Source organism: Falco cherrug, chromosome 1, assembly GCF_023634085.1.
Source record: "Falco cherrug isolate bFalChe1 chromosome 1, bFalChe1.pri, whole genome shotgun sequence".
Taxonomy (NCBI): domain Eukaryota; kingdom Metazoa; phylum Chordata; class Aves; order Falconiformes; family Falconidae; genus Falco; species Falco cherrug.
The window spans coordinates 88,410,002-88,429,068 of record NC_073697.1 but is presented as its reverse complement, the minus strand read 5'-3'; the positions used below and the strand labels follow the sequence as shown (position 1 = coordinate 88,429,068).

The window sequence follows — 19,067 nt, the reverse complement described above, 5'->3', positions numbered from 1 at the left end:
TTTGTCTGAAAGGAAATTCCTGATGCTTCTTCAAGGCTGTACAACAGCATGTCATGACTGCCAGAACCGGCATGCCTGCGAGATCCAGCAACGTGTGTACAGCTGCACAGACCCTGTTCATCCTGTTAGCGCCAGAGGATCTGCTCTGGATCCAGTCGGGAACTAGATACTGAAAGGATCCAGGATGCTGGTGGCAGGTATGTGAAATGTGCCTAGTTCTGTGTACACTTCTGAACCACCTGGCTGTAATAAAGGATTTCAAAATTAAGTGGCAGTGTGTGAGGACAGCTACACTTGACAGCAATTTCTTAAGAACTGGCTGGGCTATTGTTAGTTGTGTGGGTGGTATTTTTTTCTTGTCAAAGGAAGTGCGGATTATCTTATAATTATCTCAGATACTTTTGACACTGTCTTACAAGCTATACATTCGTGGAGTAAAATTACAGACAGTAAATTCAGAATTCCCTGCAGTGCTTCTAGTACTGTCTCTTGTGTGGCAGCTGTGTCTCAGTGCAGGCATAGGTGAGGGCCTATTTGGGGGGAAAAAAGTTCAGGGAATACTCGGAGACATACAGTGGTCTTGGAAAATTATGCAGTCAAAGATGAGATGAAGATATGAATAGTCTTGGCAAATAAATCAAGATAGTATCTGAAGCAGCTTGGTTTTTGTATTTGTAGACATTTGGAAAAGTAAGTTGTAAGAACTGTTCTTCCAAGTTACCATGGTATCAGGTTTAAGTATTTCTATGTTTCAATATCATATAATCTGAACTAGCCCTTTTATCAGATGTCAGCATTTTTAAATCCCCATCACCAGCATCCTGTTTCAGCAGCACATCAAGAATCCTCAGGGTCTCTGCAGCATGTTTTCACATGGTGTATACCTGCCCATGTTCTTTGAATATGTTTAATATTATTTTTAAATTATTTAATAATACCCATATGAAGTAGGTGAATATTAAGTTGGTTCCTGTAGGTGCTGTAGAGCTTCATTAAGAAATGTTAATTGAGTTTTGGAGCAATAAGCACTATATTAATGTAAAATATTATCAAATAGCTGTTCAGGGAGTAATTTTGAGGTAGCATACTAGAATCCTGTGCTTTATAATTAACAACTTTTGTTGCATTTTTACGTGTTTTTGAAAGTCCCTTGTAACAACAACATTTCCTCTGCCAGGTTGGCTGAGTCTGTCAAGGGGCTTTTTGAGCTTGGGACGAGTCACCTCACCTAGAGGTTCTGTAGGACAAGGGTCTCCTCAAGCGAGGACATTGATGGGGGGATGGGGAATAAGGCCCCGGCAGGGCAGATCCCGGAGTAATTCCCGAGTGCCCTGGGTCAGTGCCTGAGGGAGCAAGCCAGGTGTCTGGCGACAGAGCCTGGTGGCATTTGAGGTGGCATTATAGTACAGGCAGGTCCCGCGGCTGCCCAGGAGCCCTGCCGTCCCTCCTCCCCGCCGCCCGCGGTACATGCGAGCCCCGCACCGCCACCTGAAAAGCGCTGACCGGCCGGTAACAAACACACGCGGGCGAAACCCACCGCCGAGCGCTGGAGGGAGGGCAGGGCCCCGGGCAGCGGGCGCTACGGGAGGCCCCGGCCCGCCTCAGGGCTGCGCGGCGGGGCCGGCCCGCGTCCCCCGCGCCCGACGGAGGGAGACCTGCGGCCCGCCGGGACCGGCGGGCCGCAGGTCTCCCTCCGTCGGGCGCGGGGGACGCGGGCCGGCCGGGGAGCGGAGCTTGAGCCGCGCCACAGCCCCCGCCCGCCGCCTCAGGAAGCGCAGGGCTTTAGCGCCCTGCCCGCCGCCGCCATGCATTGTGGGCCGGCAGCAGCAGAGCCAAGATGGCGGCCAGCAGGAGGCTGATGAAGGTAACAGGCAGCGGCGCGCCGGGAAGGGCCGGCGGGCGGGCGGTGGCGGGCACCCTCCTCCGCCCCGGCGCCCCTCCGGGGGCAAGGGGCCGCCTCCCCTGCCGCGGCTCGGTGGGGCGGCTTCCTCCCGTCCCCTCGGCGGCGCTTCGGGTCGGGGCGGCCGGAACGGGAGCAGCCGGCACTTAGGCCGCGGCCGTGAGGGGCCTGGCTGCCTCCCCCGCCGCCGCCCCGCGGCCCGGCAGCCGCCCCGCGGCCCCTGGCCGCCGCCCGGGGCTGGGCGAGCGCGCTCGGCGGGCGCCGCGGGCCGCCCCGGGCCGCTCCTTCGGGGGGCTCCCGCGGTGACTAAGCAAAGAGGAAGGGCCGGGGGGAAGGAAGCGCCGCTGCCGGGACGCCTCGGCCCCCCGCCCGGCGCCGCGCCGGTCCCCGGGGCGCTCGGGGGGTCGTCCCGCAGCCGTGCGGCCCCGGCCCTGCCCGCGGGGAGGGCCCGGCCGGGCGGTGGGTGCGCCCTCCCTACCCCCCCCTCCTCCCCCCCCCCCCCCCCCCCCCCCCCGCTGGCTGCGGCGGGGCTGCCGCCTCCCCCCCGCGCCCTGCCCGCCGGGGAGCCTTCCCCACCCGCCTGGCAGAGAAATCCTCCGGTGTCGTTGTTTCGGGAGCAGCCTCGTCCCTGCGCCAGTTACGGGCTTTATCGCGCTGAAATATGGACCCGGGTTCAGAAGTTTCCCTGCTCGCTGCGGACGCGGTGGTGGTTTGTCCTGGCTGTGTTTGTTTTCCAGCGCGGATCGTGCTTGTAAACTCGGCCTCAGAGGGATTGTAACTAAGTGCAAGTGTAGTTTATTGTAAAATGTTGCTTGCGATTATGTTCCGCTTCGTTTTGCTTCAGGAGTAAGGTGGTACTTGGAAAGAAAATGGTATCCGTTGCCCCCGAAGCATGCAAGTTTATTGTATGTGTTGTATGTTGTTGCTAATTAACATCACAGAGCGTATGCAGTGGGGTTGCCGGGGACGTGCATACACAGTGGTGTAAGATTTAGCCATCTGCGGAATGCTATGGCGATGCCCTACGGTATCTGCGTGCAGAGTGACTGTGACATACAACAATGAACTTGACAGGCTGGTCCTGTGGAACACCGGGCAGAGACCCTGTAACTGTCAGGCGGTGCTTCAGCCTTATTAAAAAACCTGTTCCTGTGGGGTGCAACATAACTGTGCTCTAAGATCTGACAGATGCATGGCCGATTCTGTTAAACCTAATCTTTAATGCCATTTTACAGCTGGTTTCGAGGTTGTGTACCCCTAGTAGGGCTGGGATTTTGCTAGGACATGTAGATGGCAGGTTTTGAAGTTGCATTTCCTTAACTGTGTAGGTACATAATTAACCATTATAACTTGGTTACCTTTGAAGAAACCAATAGCTCAGCAGTGCTTTCATAAGGCTAGTTCTGTTATTTTAAATGTGCTGAGGAGTGATTAAAAATTTAATAGTAGATATATTGTGCGCAGTGTCACTCATATTTTAAATCAGTAGGCATAAACCTTTAATTGTCCTTAGGGATCCTGATGTGATGGCATTAACTTCTTTTGTTTAATTTTTCGATAGCTGTTAAGTTTTGTCACAGCGTTACTATCATGATCAGTATGTCTGTTGCTTTCTAAGGTTCCCCTTAGTTTCAGATAGTAAACAACCATCTTAATTTTGTATTTTGTAAGGCATCTTTTTTTCCCTGTTCTGAAAAAAAATGCATTGTTCAAAAGCACATCACTACTGCTATGGTGGAAAAAAATATATTTCCAATTATTTCTTCTTTTTTAAATGTAAAATAGAACATAAAAAATTGAAAGGCAAGAAAAATTATTAATATCTGCAGTGCCTCTTGCTTCTCAGCCTCCACCCCACCCCCACCCCCCCAGTTCCACTGCACTTCTAAGCATTAGTTAGTACTTTAATCTTTCACTAAAATGCCATAAAAATGGGCTTGACAATGTGACCTTCTTTTCTAGAAAAATGGTATGGCCGTTGCTTCTCGGAGGGAGTGGTATAGGAAGGAAGGAGACATTGATAACTTCCCTCTTATATTTTTGCTTTCAGTTTTTATTGCCAGACATTTGTGGATTGCGCATGTTGCGTGTGGTTTTTATGCCAGTCCAGGAGCTGTGAGGTGCTGTACCACACCACTTGTAAAGGCTGTTAAATAAGCAGCTGCCGTCATGCCTTTCGGAGAGTCAGGTCAGCCAAAACGGCTTTGAGTTTTGCCATTCATCTTGGTAGGAACGAGGTAGAGCTCTTGTACAGATGATGTAATCTGGATTGCTGCAGCATGATGTTTTGAAGGTCCAAACTTGCGTGTGTATCAGCCTAATATCATTGTTTAAGTTCCAGATTCACAGATCCACTTTAAAAAGTCTAATATGGAAGAGTCGGTGGTGTGTCTTTTCTCAGCATTGTAGAGTGATGATAACTAAAGGAAATAGACTTTTTCAGTGTGTCACTCAGTTATATTTAAAATAATTTAGGAAAAGCATTAACTGTGTTTTCTTTGAGCTACATAGAGAGTTTGTCTTCGGTAAGTGAGAATAAACTTTGAACCTTTTATAGGTCACATAAAATAAAGCAATTCCCATTTCCTTAAGGTCTTGCCAACATTTTGTAGTACTGCATTTTTTTTGGACTCCTGTCATGTGTCATAGTTATTCATATTAATCGCAATGGCTTAAAGAGACTGGATGTAGTAAGTTCATAATAACACACTGTCTGCTCGTAGAAAACTGAGGGCATAGTTCCACCTTCCAGGTGGAGATGGGGGTCCTTTCCAGATTGTGGAAGCCATTTGTATCTCCTGTTGGCAAAACTCCTTGTGAAAGAAATATTACAAATTTTGCCATTGTACTTGCACAGTTCAATTTTAAATATGAAGTCAAGTTATAACAAGCCTTATTATCTCAGGGTTTGTTTGAGCAAATCACGTTTCCTGGGCCAAAGACCTTATTTATGGCCTGTTTTTGCAGAGCTTTATACCATCAAATAGTCTTAACTGAAGTTTTCTCTGCTGAGTTACAAAAAAAAGTCAGTGGAGGTGTGCCCTTCCCAGGAGCACACCTAAGTTAGCAAAAATGTGAAATGAACATAGCTAATGAATCATTTTCCAGTGACATCTGAGATGGAGTTTTGATCTATGAGCCACCATTACACCTCTTCAAAGAGCCACAGTTGTCAGATCTTGACTCCTCCTGAAATGTGAGAGGTGGGAATAAAGAAGTCTTTGTCAAGGATATGTTGTTATGGATGATCTCTTACGGTTTAGGGTAAAAACAGACAAATAGGGAGTAATTATATTTAGGGAAGGATCTAGGGCTTCTCTTTTAAGGGAGCTACTTTGCTTCACGACCCTTTCTCGTAAAAAGCAAACTGTCTCCAAACATGTATGATTGGGAACATAGATCTCCAAGAGACATGCCAGGGATTTCAATGAAATGCTTTTCACAGTTGCCACCCACTAATGTAAAACAAGCCGCTCTCCATGCGAGATCCGTAGCTAAGTGCTGTGTGGAGAGGTGGTGGGTAGTCGCAAAGGGAAGGCTATTTCCATGCTGGATAGTCATAGTACTTGGTGGTGTAGTAACGTGTGGTACTGAGATGCACTTGGAGCTGCTCCCTTCCGTGCCGATCTTCGGTTATGGTTGAGCGAAGGTGTCTGTAACATCGGTGCTTTTGTTTCCTGGTTTTTAGGAGTTCAGAAGTATCTTTAGTATTAAATTGAAAATAGAGTTAAAAAGTAAACAACGCTTCACTTCTGAAGTGAGGTACCTAGACAATTATTTTATCTTACTGTTTTTACTCTGCTTCCATAATTGCATAGTCAAACATTTATGCAACTGTTGAACTCCAAGATAAAATACAAACACAAGGCCACACCCAGGTACCTGCTATTGATGGCCTGCAATCCACCGTGTGCCTGTAAACGCCATAGCCCTTCCAAATAGAGGGGTTTTAAACAACTTTGATACTTGAAAAACAATTCTAAATTGATCCAAACACTGGTTCTTAGTAACAGGGGAAATAGGGTTTTGAGCGATGTGTGGTCGTCCTTACGCAGAAGCAAGTTTTCCCTTTTTCAAACTGAGAATTGACAAAATAATTTTTAATCAAATGAAAACACTTTGCCAAAAAGTACAGTTATTCAGTGTATAAAAGACATGTGAGTATACAGGATTAGAACGTTGCAGAGGAAACTTTATTATTAGTTCTTATAGAGCTAGAATCTGCGCTTTTAGTTGGTTTTCTGGGTTTTTTTGGTAAAATTATTTTGTAAGGTGTTTTAATGATTCTCTGTACTGTATGAAATTCAGAAAGTAAAACTGGCCAGTTTCTTATCAGTGTCTTGGAGTCTGTTTAACTGTGTCATGCTTCTTTTAGAGACCGTACATATTAACAAGCAAACATAAATTGTAAACAGTGGGGAATCATGGTTTAGAGTTATTTCAGTAGGCTTTTGTTTTTCTTTGTGCATTTAATAGCATTTCGGGCTCAGCGCAGAACTTACTGTAGTTAGTGTGAATGCTTACCTTTACTCTCCTATTCTTGGATTGTACTCCTACAAGCATTTGTCTTCACTGGCCTGGATTTTTAGAGAAGTCACAAAACTTGAAAGATCCAAGGGCAAAACAGTTGCAGGGTTTTTAAAAGACATAACTACACTTTAAGCTGATAACACTTTTCTCTTTAACTTCAGACATTTAATCTTTGCTTTGGACAGCACAATAGTGAAAAAAATGAAATCCTTATTGATTATATATGAGAGGTAGCATGTACTTTTATGACAACTTCAGCATTATACCTCAAGATCAGGTATCACCTCTGAAACAATGTTTTCTCCATTTCATGTGCCGTGTGTAACACTTTCTCCGAACATACCCAAACTACAAACCACCCATCTCAAGAAAGCCCCCTGAAAATAAGACATTTCTGTTTTACAAATGAGGAAAACAATGCAGCAAGCTCACATGCAAGGGTGATAACAGAGCAGGGAATGAAGGCTGATGGAAGTTCTTGCTGCCATCCTCTAACCTTTAGTTACACTCCTGCTGTGCTCCTTATAATTATGTTACTTGGCAAGATTAAGGGGTGGAGGACAAGAGAAGGAATTAATCTATTTACTGTCTGCCTAGACTCAGGTATTATTTTAAAATACCTGGACTATATCCTTTTACCTCATAAAGTAATTTTTGTCCCTCTGGAGTTGCTCAGGCCCATGTCAAATGCAGTATAAACTTCTAATCTGTGCTATTTAAAAGTATAGCTTATTCACTTTGTTAGCAGTACATTTGTGCGGTAGTTGTGTCTGCCTCTAGCTCTGAGGCAGTCAGAGCTGTATTGTGAGATCTGGCAGTTGTCAGGGAAAAAGCCAAAACAGCCCCCCCCTCGCAGCCTTAAATTGTGAGTGGTGAATCTCTCACCACTCCTGGTGCAGTAGACTCAAAAAATGACTTGTGCGTGTAGTATCACATTGCATTTGTGGGGATACATGGGAAAAAAAGCTATTTAGAAATAAGTTTTCCAAATAAGGGATTGATTAATTTGGAGTGACGTAGGAAACCTTAAATACTTCAAGCATAAGAAAATAATTTCTCTTACGCACGTAGTTCAGGCTAGTCCTCTGCTAAGGTGGGCTCGATTCTCCATGACTTTGGCAGCCCTGCCTGCGTGTGAGGGAAAGGATTGCCTGGTTTATCCCCATCTATCCCCTTCTCGGGCTGTCAGTGACTGGCGCAGGAGCGGGGGCAGCAGCAGGAGCACAGGATATAGCCCTGATACACTGTAGTAACTTACCACTTCTTTGCTTTTGAAAGTGAATCCTGCAAAGGCTTCGGGAGTCAGGTTAAAGAGGAAGATGTCCCGAATCATTTTCGGTGAGCTGTTCAGTGGCTTCTAGGCTGTTTGATTCCCTCTCTCATGCACTGGACTTGAGGGAAAATAGGGAGTGGTTTGCGTATTTGTTTTAAAATTTGCTTTCATACAAAGTTTTACAAATTTGTACCGATTTGTGTACTGGATTCTTACATTTCTTTCAGCATCCAATTTCTTAACCTAAATCTAATTATAAAATATGTGTGTTTAACTTTCCAATAATGTGAAGCCATGCTTTTCTAATTTGTTTTATTAGCTTAATAACATACCTGAATTACAGAGTCCTGGTCCTCCCTCTTTCTGCGTCTGGACAGTTGCTCTCTGGGCCAGCAGCAGTGTAACTCCATCAGCTGAACCTGTAATAAAAGCTTCTGCATGGAAGCTGTGCTCCCGCTGGGACATTACGGGGGAGTTTTCTGTCCTATGTGTAATGTTTTTAATATAGTAACTAGAAAATTGTCTAAACCCAGTTTCCTTTCCCTGTTTTAGAGTGAAGGCACTTGTGATGCACGTTTATTCATGTTTAAATACCTGCTGGTTAATTGGCTTATTTTGTTCTCGATGTTTGATGTGTTACGCCTATTGTGGAATGGGATTTACCCCTTTTACATGGTGTGGAGCAGTGGTTTGCCGGGACTTCAAAGCTCTGTAGGTGTAGAGAGTGAGCTACTCAAAACGATGCTTGAGCGAGTTACTCTCCTGACCCCCCTGTGTCAGGGGAGAGTCAGTCTGGTGTCACTCAGACTCACACTGAGCACCCAGAGCCAGCGGTAAGGTGGCTGCGTGCATTTGCCGTTTCAGTGATCGTAAAGGATCTCTTATAGCTGCAATAATAAATGTTATTTTCTTTTGAATATTTTGGTTTGCTCTGCATCCCTATAAATGTGCTTCATGGGATTATTTTTTGTGGGGGTTTTATGTGTTTTCCTACTTTAAGGAAATATGATAATCCTCTTAGCCTTTTTAAAAAAAAAATGCCCAAACTGCCTGTGATATTGTGTGAATCTAGCAGCAGTGGAATCTGGGAATTAATCCACAGGTCTAGACTAAATAGTCAGGCTTAGTGTCATGAACGTTGTGTTGGGCATCATTTCAATATCCAAAACTTCAAGGTTAAACTTCCGCATTCTGAGGATGCTTTTGCTTTCGTAGGTACAGCGGGTGGGAATGTAAATGTTCATCTTCTGATGTGTGGCTGTCATGGGATTTTTGTTTGATGTGCATTTGGAAATGTCCTTTTTTCTTTCGTTTTGCATTTTATCATGATACTAAGTTTATGCAAGAGATTACTGCTAGTATTAAATCTGCCAGTCAGATGCAGAAAGGTTTGATGTAAGATGAACACAGAGAGAGGTAGTTTAGAAAAAAAACAACAAACCTTGGGCAGTACAGGACTTGTACCAGGAAAATTGATCTTTTTTGGGTCTCAGGGTATACTGCCTTTGCTTGTAGCTGGCATTTTTATCATAATAATATACAGTCTAGTTTTGCAAATGCGCTAGGACCCAGGGAAGGACTGTGTGCTGGTGGAGCGCACCAGTGTTGCTGTATAAGCAACATTTTTCCTAACCTATGTAGGCACACAGGCATGTGCTTCAGTTTTGAAAGCACTGGGAAAGTGTTATATTTCACTGTGGATGGCTTGATTTTGAATTAAATTCACTTTAAGATAAAGTGCTGAATTCAACAACAAAGGGCTATAACTATTAAGGGGGAAATGAAAGTGGAACTTTGAGGTGTTTTTTAGGTCTTATGAAATATTCCAGGGAACAGTTGCTACACTAGGGCTTATACATAATTTTAAATATTAAAATGCCCTAATACTTGTTTTGGTGTTACCAGGATGATTGCTAACCGATCAAAAATGGCTCGACTGGTGACTGACTGGTACAGGAAGATACCTCTCTATAGCTGTATCGCTCTTGAACAAGATATCTTAATACATACTGTTAACTTTGAGGTACAAAGCAGATAAAGCTTCTTTAGTTATTAGTCTATATAAGGCTAGTTTGGCTTAGGTATTTTTCTGTGTTTGTATTAAAGATGAACATGCAGCAGTTTGTTAGTTTTCAGTTGAAATAATCGGCCTGTTCAGTGATTTTGTGTTCAAAACTGTTAGAAATAATTCTTCCAAATCACCATTTTTCCTTCAGAAAGGCCCTAAGTTGCGTTTTATTTCTGTGCTTCACAGTTACAATGGTCTGTTACCGAAGGCACTGATTTGCATTTGACATATAAAACATTCTAAAATGCACTTTTTTTAATACTTCTATTTCGTTGTGTCTGTAACAATGTTAATAACAAGGCATCTTTGTATTTTCCTGATGCATTAAAAAGTAAGTTGAGGGGTTTTTTTTATCTCAGATAATTTTACTTTTCACAGGTACAAAATCTTATTTGTGGGGGTGGCCACTGCTAAAGCTTCAAGCCTCTTTAGTATTAAAGAAACCCACGTTGATCTCTAAGCATTTTGAAAAATAAATACGAGTATCTTGCCTGTTATTAATGTACACTTTGCTTTCTTTTCAGGAGCTTGAAGAAATCCGCAAATGTGGAATGAAAAACTTCCGTAATATCCAGGTTGATGAAGCTAATTTATTGACCTGGCAAGGGCTTATTGTTCCTGTGAGTATAGACTGCTCCGTATTCTAATGAGCTTTAAAATAAAATGAGGATCATTTGTTTCTCATAAATCCACAATTCAGTAGTGCCGCTGGTGACCGTTAGATAATTTTTGCACCCTGACAAGAAACTCTTTCCCTATTATAAAACCTGGATTTCAGAGTTGGGGGTTAGTGCAAAAGCTAGTTGTGCACAAACACAGTCTAGGTGTGTACTACAGTATCTTAACCATGCTCTGGGCAGTGAAGTGTGGCTTGGATTTAATTCTTGTCTCTTCTCTTCAGACATCTTGTGTAATCTTGGGCAAATAGTGTAACCTTCCTGTCTTGTTTTATATAGTGTCTTCTGTGTTTTGTTTTAGCAAAGTCTAATAATGTTTGTAGCTGTTTCTCATAACTACTCTGAAGAAAAATCCGTATGTGATTGCAAGGTGGTGTAGAGTTCTCTGGCTGATGCCCACCTGGATGCTCCATAACCGTAGGCCTGGTCCAACATACGGCTGCAGCTGGCGATGGCTTTGGGCTTGGTGGTGGCCCTGGGTTACTTGGGAGAGGTGCTGGGAGGGGGAAGCGAATGAAGTTTGTAATATATGACATGAAGCTTAAAGTACAAAACCTACATCATCATAGGAAAAAACCCTGAGGTATTAAATATTTTGTTTATTCCTTACTAGATTTTTTTTTTAAATCAACAAGATTTTTAGCAATGTTCATACAGAATTACTGGGAAAGATAACTGCTTAGAAGTTTTTTTTGTATGTAATGTATTTTGGTTTTGGGAACAACTGTTAGTTCTTAAGGGTGTTCGCTCAATTGAGAAGGAAATTGAAGATAGCTTGCCAACTTCTCTTCCTGTTCTAAATTGTAAAATAAGGTAGTTTATGTACTGTGTGTTGAACAGGTACACTATCTGTTCGATTTAAACATCGAAACGAGAATATCTGCCCCAGGCTCTTTGTTCTTGACAGATGCTGTTGCTGTACCATGAATTTCATTTCACTTAATCAAAATTCCTTGTTACAGACAAACTTTTGCAAAGCAAAAATATTCCAGGTGAATGTGAGTTGTGTTTGTCACTTGTGTGTCAGTTTCTATAATTCTGCTTCTCTCCCTTGTCAGTGTCAAAATAAATCTTAACAAATTATTGGAAATCAATTGCTTGAATATTCTGTGGCTTTGGCTATTTAAAACAGTTCTTAAAACTTTGCATACATTTTTCATTCAATTTATTGGTGATTTGTAGTGAAGAACTGTTCTGACTGAGAGTCAAGCAGAAAACTGACATTTTTAAGGCAGGTCAGTTCCTATATCAGTTCACTGAACATCCTCAGAAATTACAGCATGTGATGGAGGCAAGAACAAGTGAGCCGTGGGAGGAGAGGGCGCTAACTGCTTAAGTTGTCACCACCACCAAAAGTTACTTGTTAAACTTCCAAAGCTTTTAGGGTTGCTCGGGTAAAAAGTGATTGGTTTTTTTTTTTTTAAAGCCACTCCAGTTACACTTCCCCTTGGCTGCAGAAATTGTGCTGTATTTCTTAGAAATGCGCAGCACAACCAGACTTCTCCATATGGATGAAACTAAAATTAAGTGTTTTCTGCTGAATAATTATTTCATAGAACCCTCCCCACCCCCAAATATTGGTAAACTTTTTTTAATTTCTGGAGTGGGTTTGATTGCAGGGAATAGTCTGTTTGCTAATGAAGAATGTGTGTGATGATAGTTTACAACTGGAAACTCGCATCATTTGATTCTTGTTCCCAGAGTGTTTGGAAAGGCTTCCTGCCATTGTTACTGTTTTCAGTGCAGAATGGCATTTTCATAAGCTTTAAATGTAGCAAAGGTTTGTTTTTCTTCTGCAGTTAGCATCTGAAGCAGTATCAATAGTCTAACAGGTTTTCTAAATGAGGCTCTGGGCACCTTTTTCTGTTTCAGCATGAAGAACTACTTTGCTTACTTCACGGTTCTTTCATCGTGCTCCTTCAAAAATGATCTGGTACGAGTGGGTGCTAAAACTGCATACAAATTCAGAATGTTCACTGCGTCTGCTGATGAGAACATCTATCTTTAGTACCAATGAATGCTCAGCAGATTTTTGTGTAGTCAGCACAAAAACATTCTCGGAACATGTAGGGAAATCTGACAAATCAAATTGCTTTGCTGTTCATCCCACTATGTTGTGAGACATGTAAAATAACTAGGTTTAGAGAAACCAATTTCCCTTGTCAGGTGTCCTGTTGGTATCTTGGAAAGGGCTTACAACATCTTTTGAAATACAAAGTTGGGAATAAAACTACTTATTAGCGAGTCTGGAGTAAATGCGATCGGATGCTTTCTAACCAGTAGCAACGTCAGCCACGCTGAGGACAATGGTAATCTGCTTTTTCCAGGGTGAATACAAATGTCAAGGTGGTATTGCCTCTCTCTTACCAGATAGGTTGAGATAGTTCCTGGCACAGCCATGGCAGTGTGTGTTGGAAGCAAGTGCCTTTAAAAGAGGTTGTTTGATAGGTCAAAGTCAGGAGCATGCTTTTTCTTAACTGTATCCATTAGAGTACGCCAGATTCTTGACATTCTGCCTTCTCGTTGCAGGACAATCCTCCATATGATAAAGGAGCCTTCAGAATCGAAATCAACTTCCCGGCAGAATATCCATTCAAACCTCCTAAGATTACATTTAAAACAAAGATCTATCACCCTAACATCGATGAAAAGGGGCAGGTTTGTCTGCCAGTAATTAGTGCTGAAAACTGGAAGCCAGCAACCAAAACTGACCAAGGTAGGACACCATGTGGAGAAAAAACTGGATACCAAGAAACTTTGTATTGTGTTTAAATTTACAGCTAATAGTGTTTCAGCTTGTCAGCTGGTCACTGCTCTTATATTTGTTGTCATAAGGTTTGTGTCATGAATTGCGCATTGTAAGCACAATGTGCAACTCTTTTGGAATCTCATTTTGTTGTTGGAATGTAAAGTAATGATGCTGACGTGTGGCATTTCCACCTCCAGGAAACCACAAAACTCTTCATGCCTGCAGAGTTTATTCAGGTAGTTGTCCTCGACATACCTAACAATTCTGGTGGTAGTTTGCGTTGCTTTTTAAACAGTGACTTTATAATCCAGAGGTGTTCAGTACTTCCTGGATGTTGGAAAGAAAGGGTCTAAGTCCTCAGGGCTTTGCGTATTGTATAGTCTCTGCCATGTGTTTGGTGGTTTGAACATATGGTTTGAAATATCTAGGGAGTCATAAACAAAACCTGAAATTGTAACAAATTAACTCTTAGTTCCAAAAAGATTACTGCTGTGAGGCTTACTGCATAGGTGTCTTTGGATAAGAATTTAAACATTTTAAGGAAAAAAGTTTCATCAGGCTCTGTGGCAGAGTGTGATCTGAGCTGGCTTTTATTGTTGTTGTTGCTTCTATTAGCTGTTGGGGTGAGAATTTCGTGTTTTCTGACAGGTAATGATTAATAATGATTAGTTTGATATTAAGCATATATTATTGCACATACAGAAAGAGCAAAATTTTGTTTCCTTGCAAAAACTGTGTATTTTTTCATAATTCTGATTCAGATTTTGAGGAGCAGTTCAGTTCAGTGCAAGAGCTTCAGTGGCACTGAAGTGTCTTGCTCTGTAGGAGGAAGTATTTCTTCTTCCGAACTCCTAAGTTTTTTTCACTTGAGCTGTGTTCCTGATAGTAAACAGCGCTGCACTCAAGGTCTGTGTACTTCTGTATGCTACCAAAACTACTTACAGTTTGCATGATCTTGCCCCAGAGATAAAACAGGAAAATTCCTGTAGTAGATTCAGAAAAATCAAGCAGTTGAATGTTGGGGAAAGTAGAGGTGGCAGCAAAAAGAACCTGTTCAATAGCTCAACAAAGATCTTATGATTTGTTGTTGATCTATCCCAGATTATCAGGGACAAAGATGCTTGGGAAAGGTGAAATGGAAACAATGTGTAGAGGGTTTCTGTTAACACCTTAGCAGCTGGCTTAATCTTACGAGCCTTTTCTAGTTACGTAAAGGAACGACATGTCTCTACCTAGCTTGAAATGCAAGTTGGCGTTAGTTGGAGCTATTGAAGCAATTGTTTTCATGCAGGAAGTAGCGTCTCCCTGAGAAGTAGCAATCCCCTCTTTATCTGAGACAGTGAGTAACAACTATGCTAAAATCAGATTTTGGAACAAACCCTGGGTACCAAAATACTGCAAATCTCTCAGTTTCTGCTGTTCTGTGGTCTTGTCTTTTAAGCCTTTCTTCAAGAAGTTTTTTTAGCGCTGGTGTCTGTTGTTACTACATCATTGCATGAACCTGCAACAGTGTAATTATGGCCCTGCTTAAGTGTAGATTTCTTTTTCTCCAGAGCTCTTCTGCGCTGAAAGATAAACCACTCTGTTTGCTGCTTGGGCCTTTTGCAAGGGAATAATGCAACATTATTAGTACAGCATCAAAGTGATTGGCTTTGATCAGTCAGGTGTCAGGAAAGTGGGGAGATTACGTTTAGCAAAAATTAACTCACCTTTCACTTACTAAATGTGGATCGTACTGCTGTACTTTTTCCTAATTTATGCTTAATGTTAAAACAGACTGTTGCAACAGTATCATTTTAAAATGCTAGGATATTGAGGCAACTCCTGTTATGATGATCCTAATTTTTTCCAGCTTGTGTTAAATAACCTTAATAAGACAGTGATGCTTTCTGTGTAGTGTTTTTAGCGTGTTTTACTGGGTGAAAAGGGACTGTCACAGGCAGCACTGATGCTGCCTTCATAAGCAGTCTTTAATATGATGACAGTTGTCATAAGTCCAGGATTGTTGAGTTACTGTGAAGTAAGCAAATAACAATTCTACATTCCTTGGATAATCTGTTGCAGTTTAAACTCTGATTTGCAGTAGGAAATGTTCTTTAGCAAAATAGTGAGAGCAGTAATCCTCTGAATTTTGAGTATTTGTTCTGTGTTCCCCATTCCTATCAGGTAAGGGTGGAGAAGTGTGAGCAGGAAAAGACTGGTATTCTAGCATCTAATGGAGTGATAAGTATTGTAAGGACTAACATTGCAAAACTAGGGAGAATCCCATTGAACTGCTGAGTGGCAGTTTGAGAACAAACAAGTGACTTTGTCCAACATGCAGCCAAGTTGTGGAACTCCTGCTGCTGGGCGGTTTAGTGTTGGTGTTCCAGGGAGTTCAGGAGGTGGCAGCTGAATCGTGTGCAATGCATGAAGGTAGCAGAGATTTGTTACACTTGCTTTAAATACTCCTGAGGTGTGTTACTCGGACAGAACATTACTGATACTGTCATACAGAGAAATGCTCTTTCTGTGTCCCTGCGTTCCGCAGCCTTGCCCAGTTACACGTACACCTTTTGGTGGATGGGTATGAGACCTCCTGACTGGTGTGACCTGTCTCGCTCTAAATGGACGTGAGAATGCATATGAGGAAAATGTAACAATAAATGGCACTGTGGTATGGGAGGCTCGCTGCACAAATGTCAAGTACAGTTCAGTTATTTTAAGAATGACATTTCCTTTGAAGCAATAGGGGAATGTTGATGAGATGGCTGTAAACGGTGTGGTGAAAAGCATCTTGCAGTCCTTTTCTGTTTGTTTTCCCAGTGTATTTCTACTAGTAGATGTATTTGGCAGTTTAGTCTAAAGGGAAAATTTGTCTGCTGTTCATAGGGGAGGTGAGAGTCAGAAAAATAAAGCTGGTTCCCACAAGCAGGCCCAGGTACAACTGCATTATTGTGACAGGTGTCAGGGGAAAAAATTATGATGGAAATTCCATCTTTACCCAGCCCCTTTTAGACCAACTTGTCTGTGAAACATAGTTTCTTCCTTAGCCATAGGAGAGCTTTTCAGCTAGGATGCCAGTTACACGGGAAATAATTTGTAGTGTGTTTTGGTCTATTCAAGTTGATTTTGTTTACAAATACCGATTTTCTGGTGTTCATTCAGAGTCATTGAACTAAATCTTGGCATATTGCTATAGCTTATTCATGCTCTGCTTTTTGAAAAGACCCTAGATTTATGGGGGTGTATTTAAATGCAGTTAAAGCTCTTTTCTTACTGGGGAATTTTGCTTACATTTTGACTTTTAGAAATTAACCATCTTAGTCTCTGACAGTATTTATACTTCTTTTGACAGTAATCCAGTCCCTCATAGCACTGGTGAATGATCCACAGCCCGAGCATCCCCTTCGGGCTGACCTAGCTGAAGAATACTCTAAGGACCGTAAAAAATTCTGTAAGAACGCTGAAGAGTTTACAAAGAAATATGGTGAAAAGCGACCAGTGGACTAAAATCTGACACAGTTGATGTCAGCAACGTATGATAGAAGATCGGAGTAGTGCATTTGAGACACCCCGTAAAGCAGGACTCTATGGAAAATTGACAAGTGCCACCTTTCGGTGTTAACTTGTGGCTGTTACTAACTTTCTACAGTTTTCTTAATCAAAAGTGGGCTAGGTAACCTGTAAAGAAAGGATTAAAATTTAAGATGTTCTAGTTCTGCTTTCTTTGTTTAAAAATCACTGCTTCAATATACTTTAAAGTATGCTGTTTTCTTTTTCTTGTCAGAATTTATCAAAAATATCTTAGACTTATATTCTGCCCTTAAATTGAAAAGGTTGTGGCTGTCATTTCTTATTTTTCCTTGCAGTTCCCACTATCTTGAGTTCATTTAATTCTTCGCTGAACTTTATCCCCCTCCCCAAACTGATGTCTTAGAAAAAATATCCCAGTTCTGGCAGAAAATGATTGAGTGTTTGGCAGTTTTGTTTACTTTTCTTAAATGTTGCACTGTGCTTTGTGGGACTTGTTGCAAGTTCCCCTTCAGTTTGTAACATAATAAACAAAAATCAAACAAACCTCACAAAAACAATCACAAATAATGTCCAGGTCTTATGTAAATCTGGCTGATGTTACCACAAAATGTTTATTAAACGGGCAAACTCAAGTTTTTGTGTGCGTCATTGAATTAAAATGTGGCTTATGTCCTGCTTTTGGAAAACTGGAAAAAAAATTCTGCAGCAGATGAGTAGTGGAATGTGATTACAAACTACTTTCACTTCTATTTCTAGTAGCTGTGCAGAGTAACTAGGGAAACGTGCACAGAACAACATTGCAGCCATTCAGTGTTTCAGAAACTGGGGACCAAGAGGTACCAAAGTGATAAACTGCTTTTTGAGTTAAAAATTGGTATATTGGAAATGTTAATTTTTAATTCAGATGCTAAATCTGACAGCACTGCTAGTAGTCTTAGAACATTTTTTCCATCAGAATGCATAACAAACATCTGTGTTTTATGGGATGGCACTTGTGCCTCTTCCCAGCCCGATTGCTGTACAGTTCTTACTGAAAATGTTGTGAGAATAGGATTAAGCAATAAGCTGTAATGGAGTGCCCTTCGCTGCTACTGTTCCTGTGTTAAAAACACATGGGTTAGATGATTTAATGAGTACTTCAAGTATCATTCTAACTTAATCAGGCAGAGCTCTTTTCCCGTTGCTCCAGGGCACACCTACGCATGCTGAAGGAAGCCCTTTCTGTTCAGAATTGAGCATCCTTTACTGTGTCTGTTGCTTTTCTCCTGACTGCCTGTCTTTTTTTTCCCCAGTGTAAAGTGCAATCATAAGCTCCAGTCAAACTGCCATACAGTCAAACTGCCGCCTCTTCCCTGCCTGTTGAACTTGGGTATGTTACTGAGCAAACATTTATCTCCAGAAATCCATAGGTATCTGGGAGCACATATCACTTTGATGTCCAGGAAGCCAAGTTAGAAAATCCCTCGCACCCAGATGGTTGTCTGTACTCCTGAATTCAGTTTTAATACAGCCTCTGCCTTTGCAACCTTTCAGAACTAGTGTGTCAAGCAGTAGGTTTCTCTTCGTTTTAATGTCTTGTGTATTTGCTATTTCTTCATTCATCCGTCACATCTGGCTTTCATTTCTGATTTAGTGTAAACAATGACAGCCCAGTACCTCACCTCTGTTGAAACGAATTTTTTTTATAAGTTAGGGAGCTAAGAAATTTTATGTTTAAGTGTTCTTAGACAGATTCTTTGGCAGGTATATAAAGCTAAACCACATTCACCTTATTTACGGAAACTTGCATTTCCTAAGTGTTTTCAGGCTTGTGAGAGCACTGCCTATTACCAAATTTTCACATCTTTGTGTCTTCATTTGCAGAAAGTTGGTACTGATTTTGTTTCATTCACGCTCACTCGGATTCATAATAAAATAATGCCAAATTATCTGTCAAACTGAAGTGTGTAACTTCTGCATCACATGAGTCACTGTCTTTTGATCATGTCTTTTGGCATGGGAACTTGCCATTCTCTAAATTTTATTTAAAACAAAACCGTAGCACTAGTTTACTGCCCTCATTACTACTAAATAGTATACCTTCTGGTTGTAAGCCTCTCAGGACAAAGACTGCATTTGTCTGAATTGGTGTGACTTGGATGCTGTTGAAAGGGAACTGGAAGGGCTGTGTCATTCAAGGAACTCCAGTCCGTTCATACAGGCCCATGGCAGTGCTATTCCCGCTGTTCCAATTTCATCTGCAAAGGTCACGTAGAAGACAGATGTTGCTATCAGTTCTCTTGGTGTGTTCTTCATAGTTCAATTTCTAAACTACAAGATGTGTAACCTAAGTGATGGCTTTTGTTTGTAGGCAG

At 41.9% G+C, this 19,067-nt stretch overlaps 1 protein-coding gene and 1 long non-coding RNA gene across 4 annotated transcripts; one reads left to right on the top strand and one right to left on the bottom strand.

The window, feature by feature from the left end:
* Positions 1–1,711: 1,711 nt before the first annotated feature.
* On the top strand, positions 1,712–17,345 carry UBE2L3 (ubiquitin conjugating enzyme E2 L3). Of its 3 annotated transcripts, XM_055704406.1 has the most exons (5): positions 7,721–7,768; positions 9,609–9,726; positions 10,296–10,391; positions 12,978–13,164; positions 16,535–17,345. In XM_055704406.1, the coding sequence occupies exons 2-5, from the start codon at positions 9,610–9,612 to the stop codon at positions 16,687–16,689; spliced, it is 555 nt and encodes a 184-aa protein (XP_055560381.1). In that variant the 5' UTR covers positions 7,721–7,768; position 9,609; the 3' UTR covers positions 16,690–17,345. The 3 variants fall into 3 exon arrangements, with proteins under 3 accessions (XP_055560374.1, XP_055560368.1, XP_055560381.1); XM_055704399.1 differs by lacking the exons at positions 7,721–7,768; positions 9,609–9,726 and adding an exon at positions 1,712–1,864; XM_055704393.1 differs by lacking the exons at positions 7,721–7,768; positions 9,609–9,726 and adding an exon at positions 2,547–2,609.
* LOC114017565 (uncharacterized) lies at positions 7,715–12,971 on the bottom strand. Its single transcript, XR_003562699.2, has 3 exons — positions 10,849–12,971; positions 8,036–8,122; positions 7,715–7,821 (listed from the first exon to the last, which is right to left on the bottom strand). It is a non-coding gene; the product is annotated as an uncharacterized LOC114017565 (long non-coding RNA).
* Positions 17,346–19,067: the final 1,722 nt, after the last annotated feature.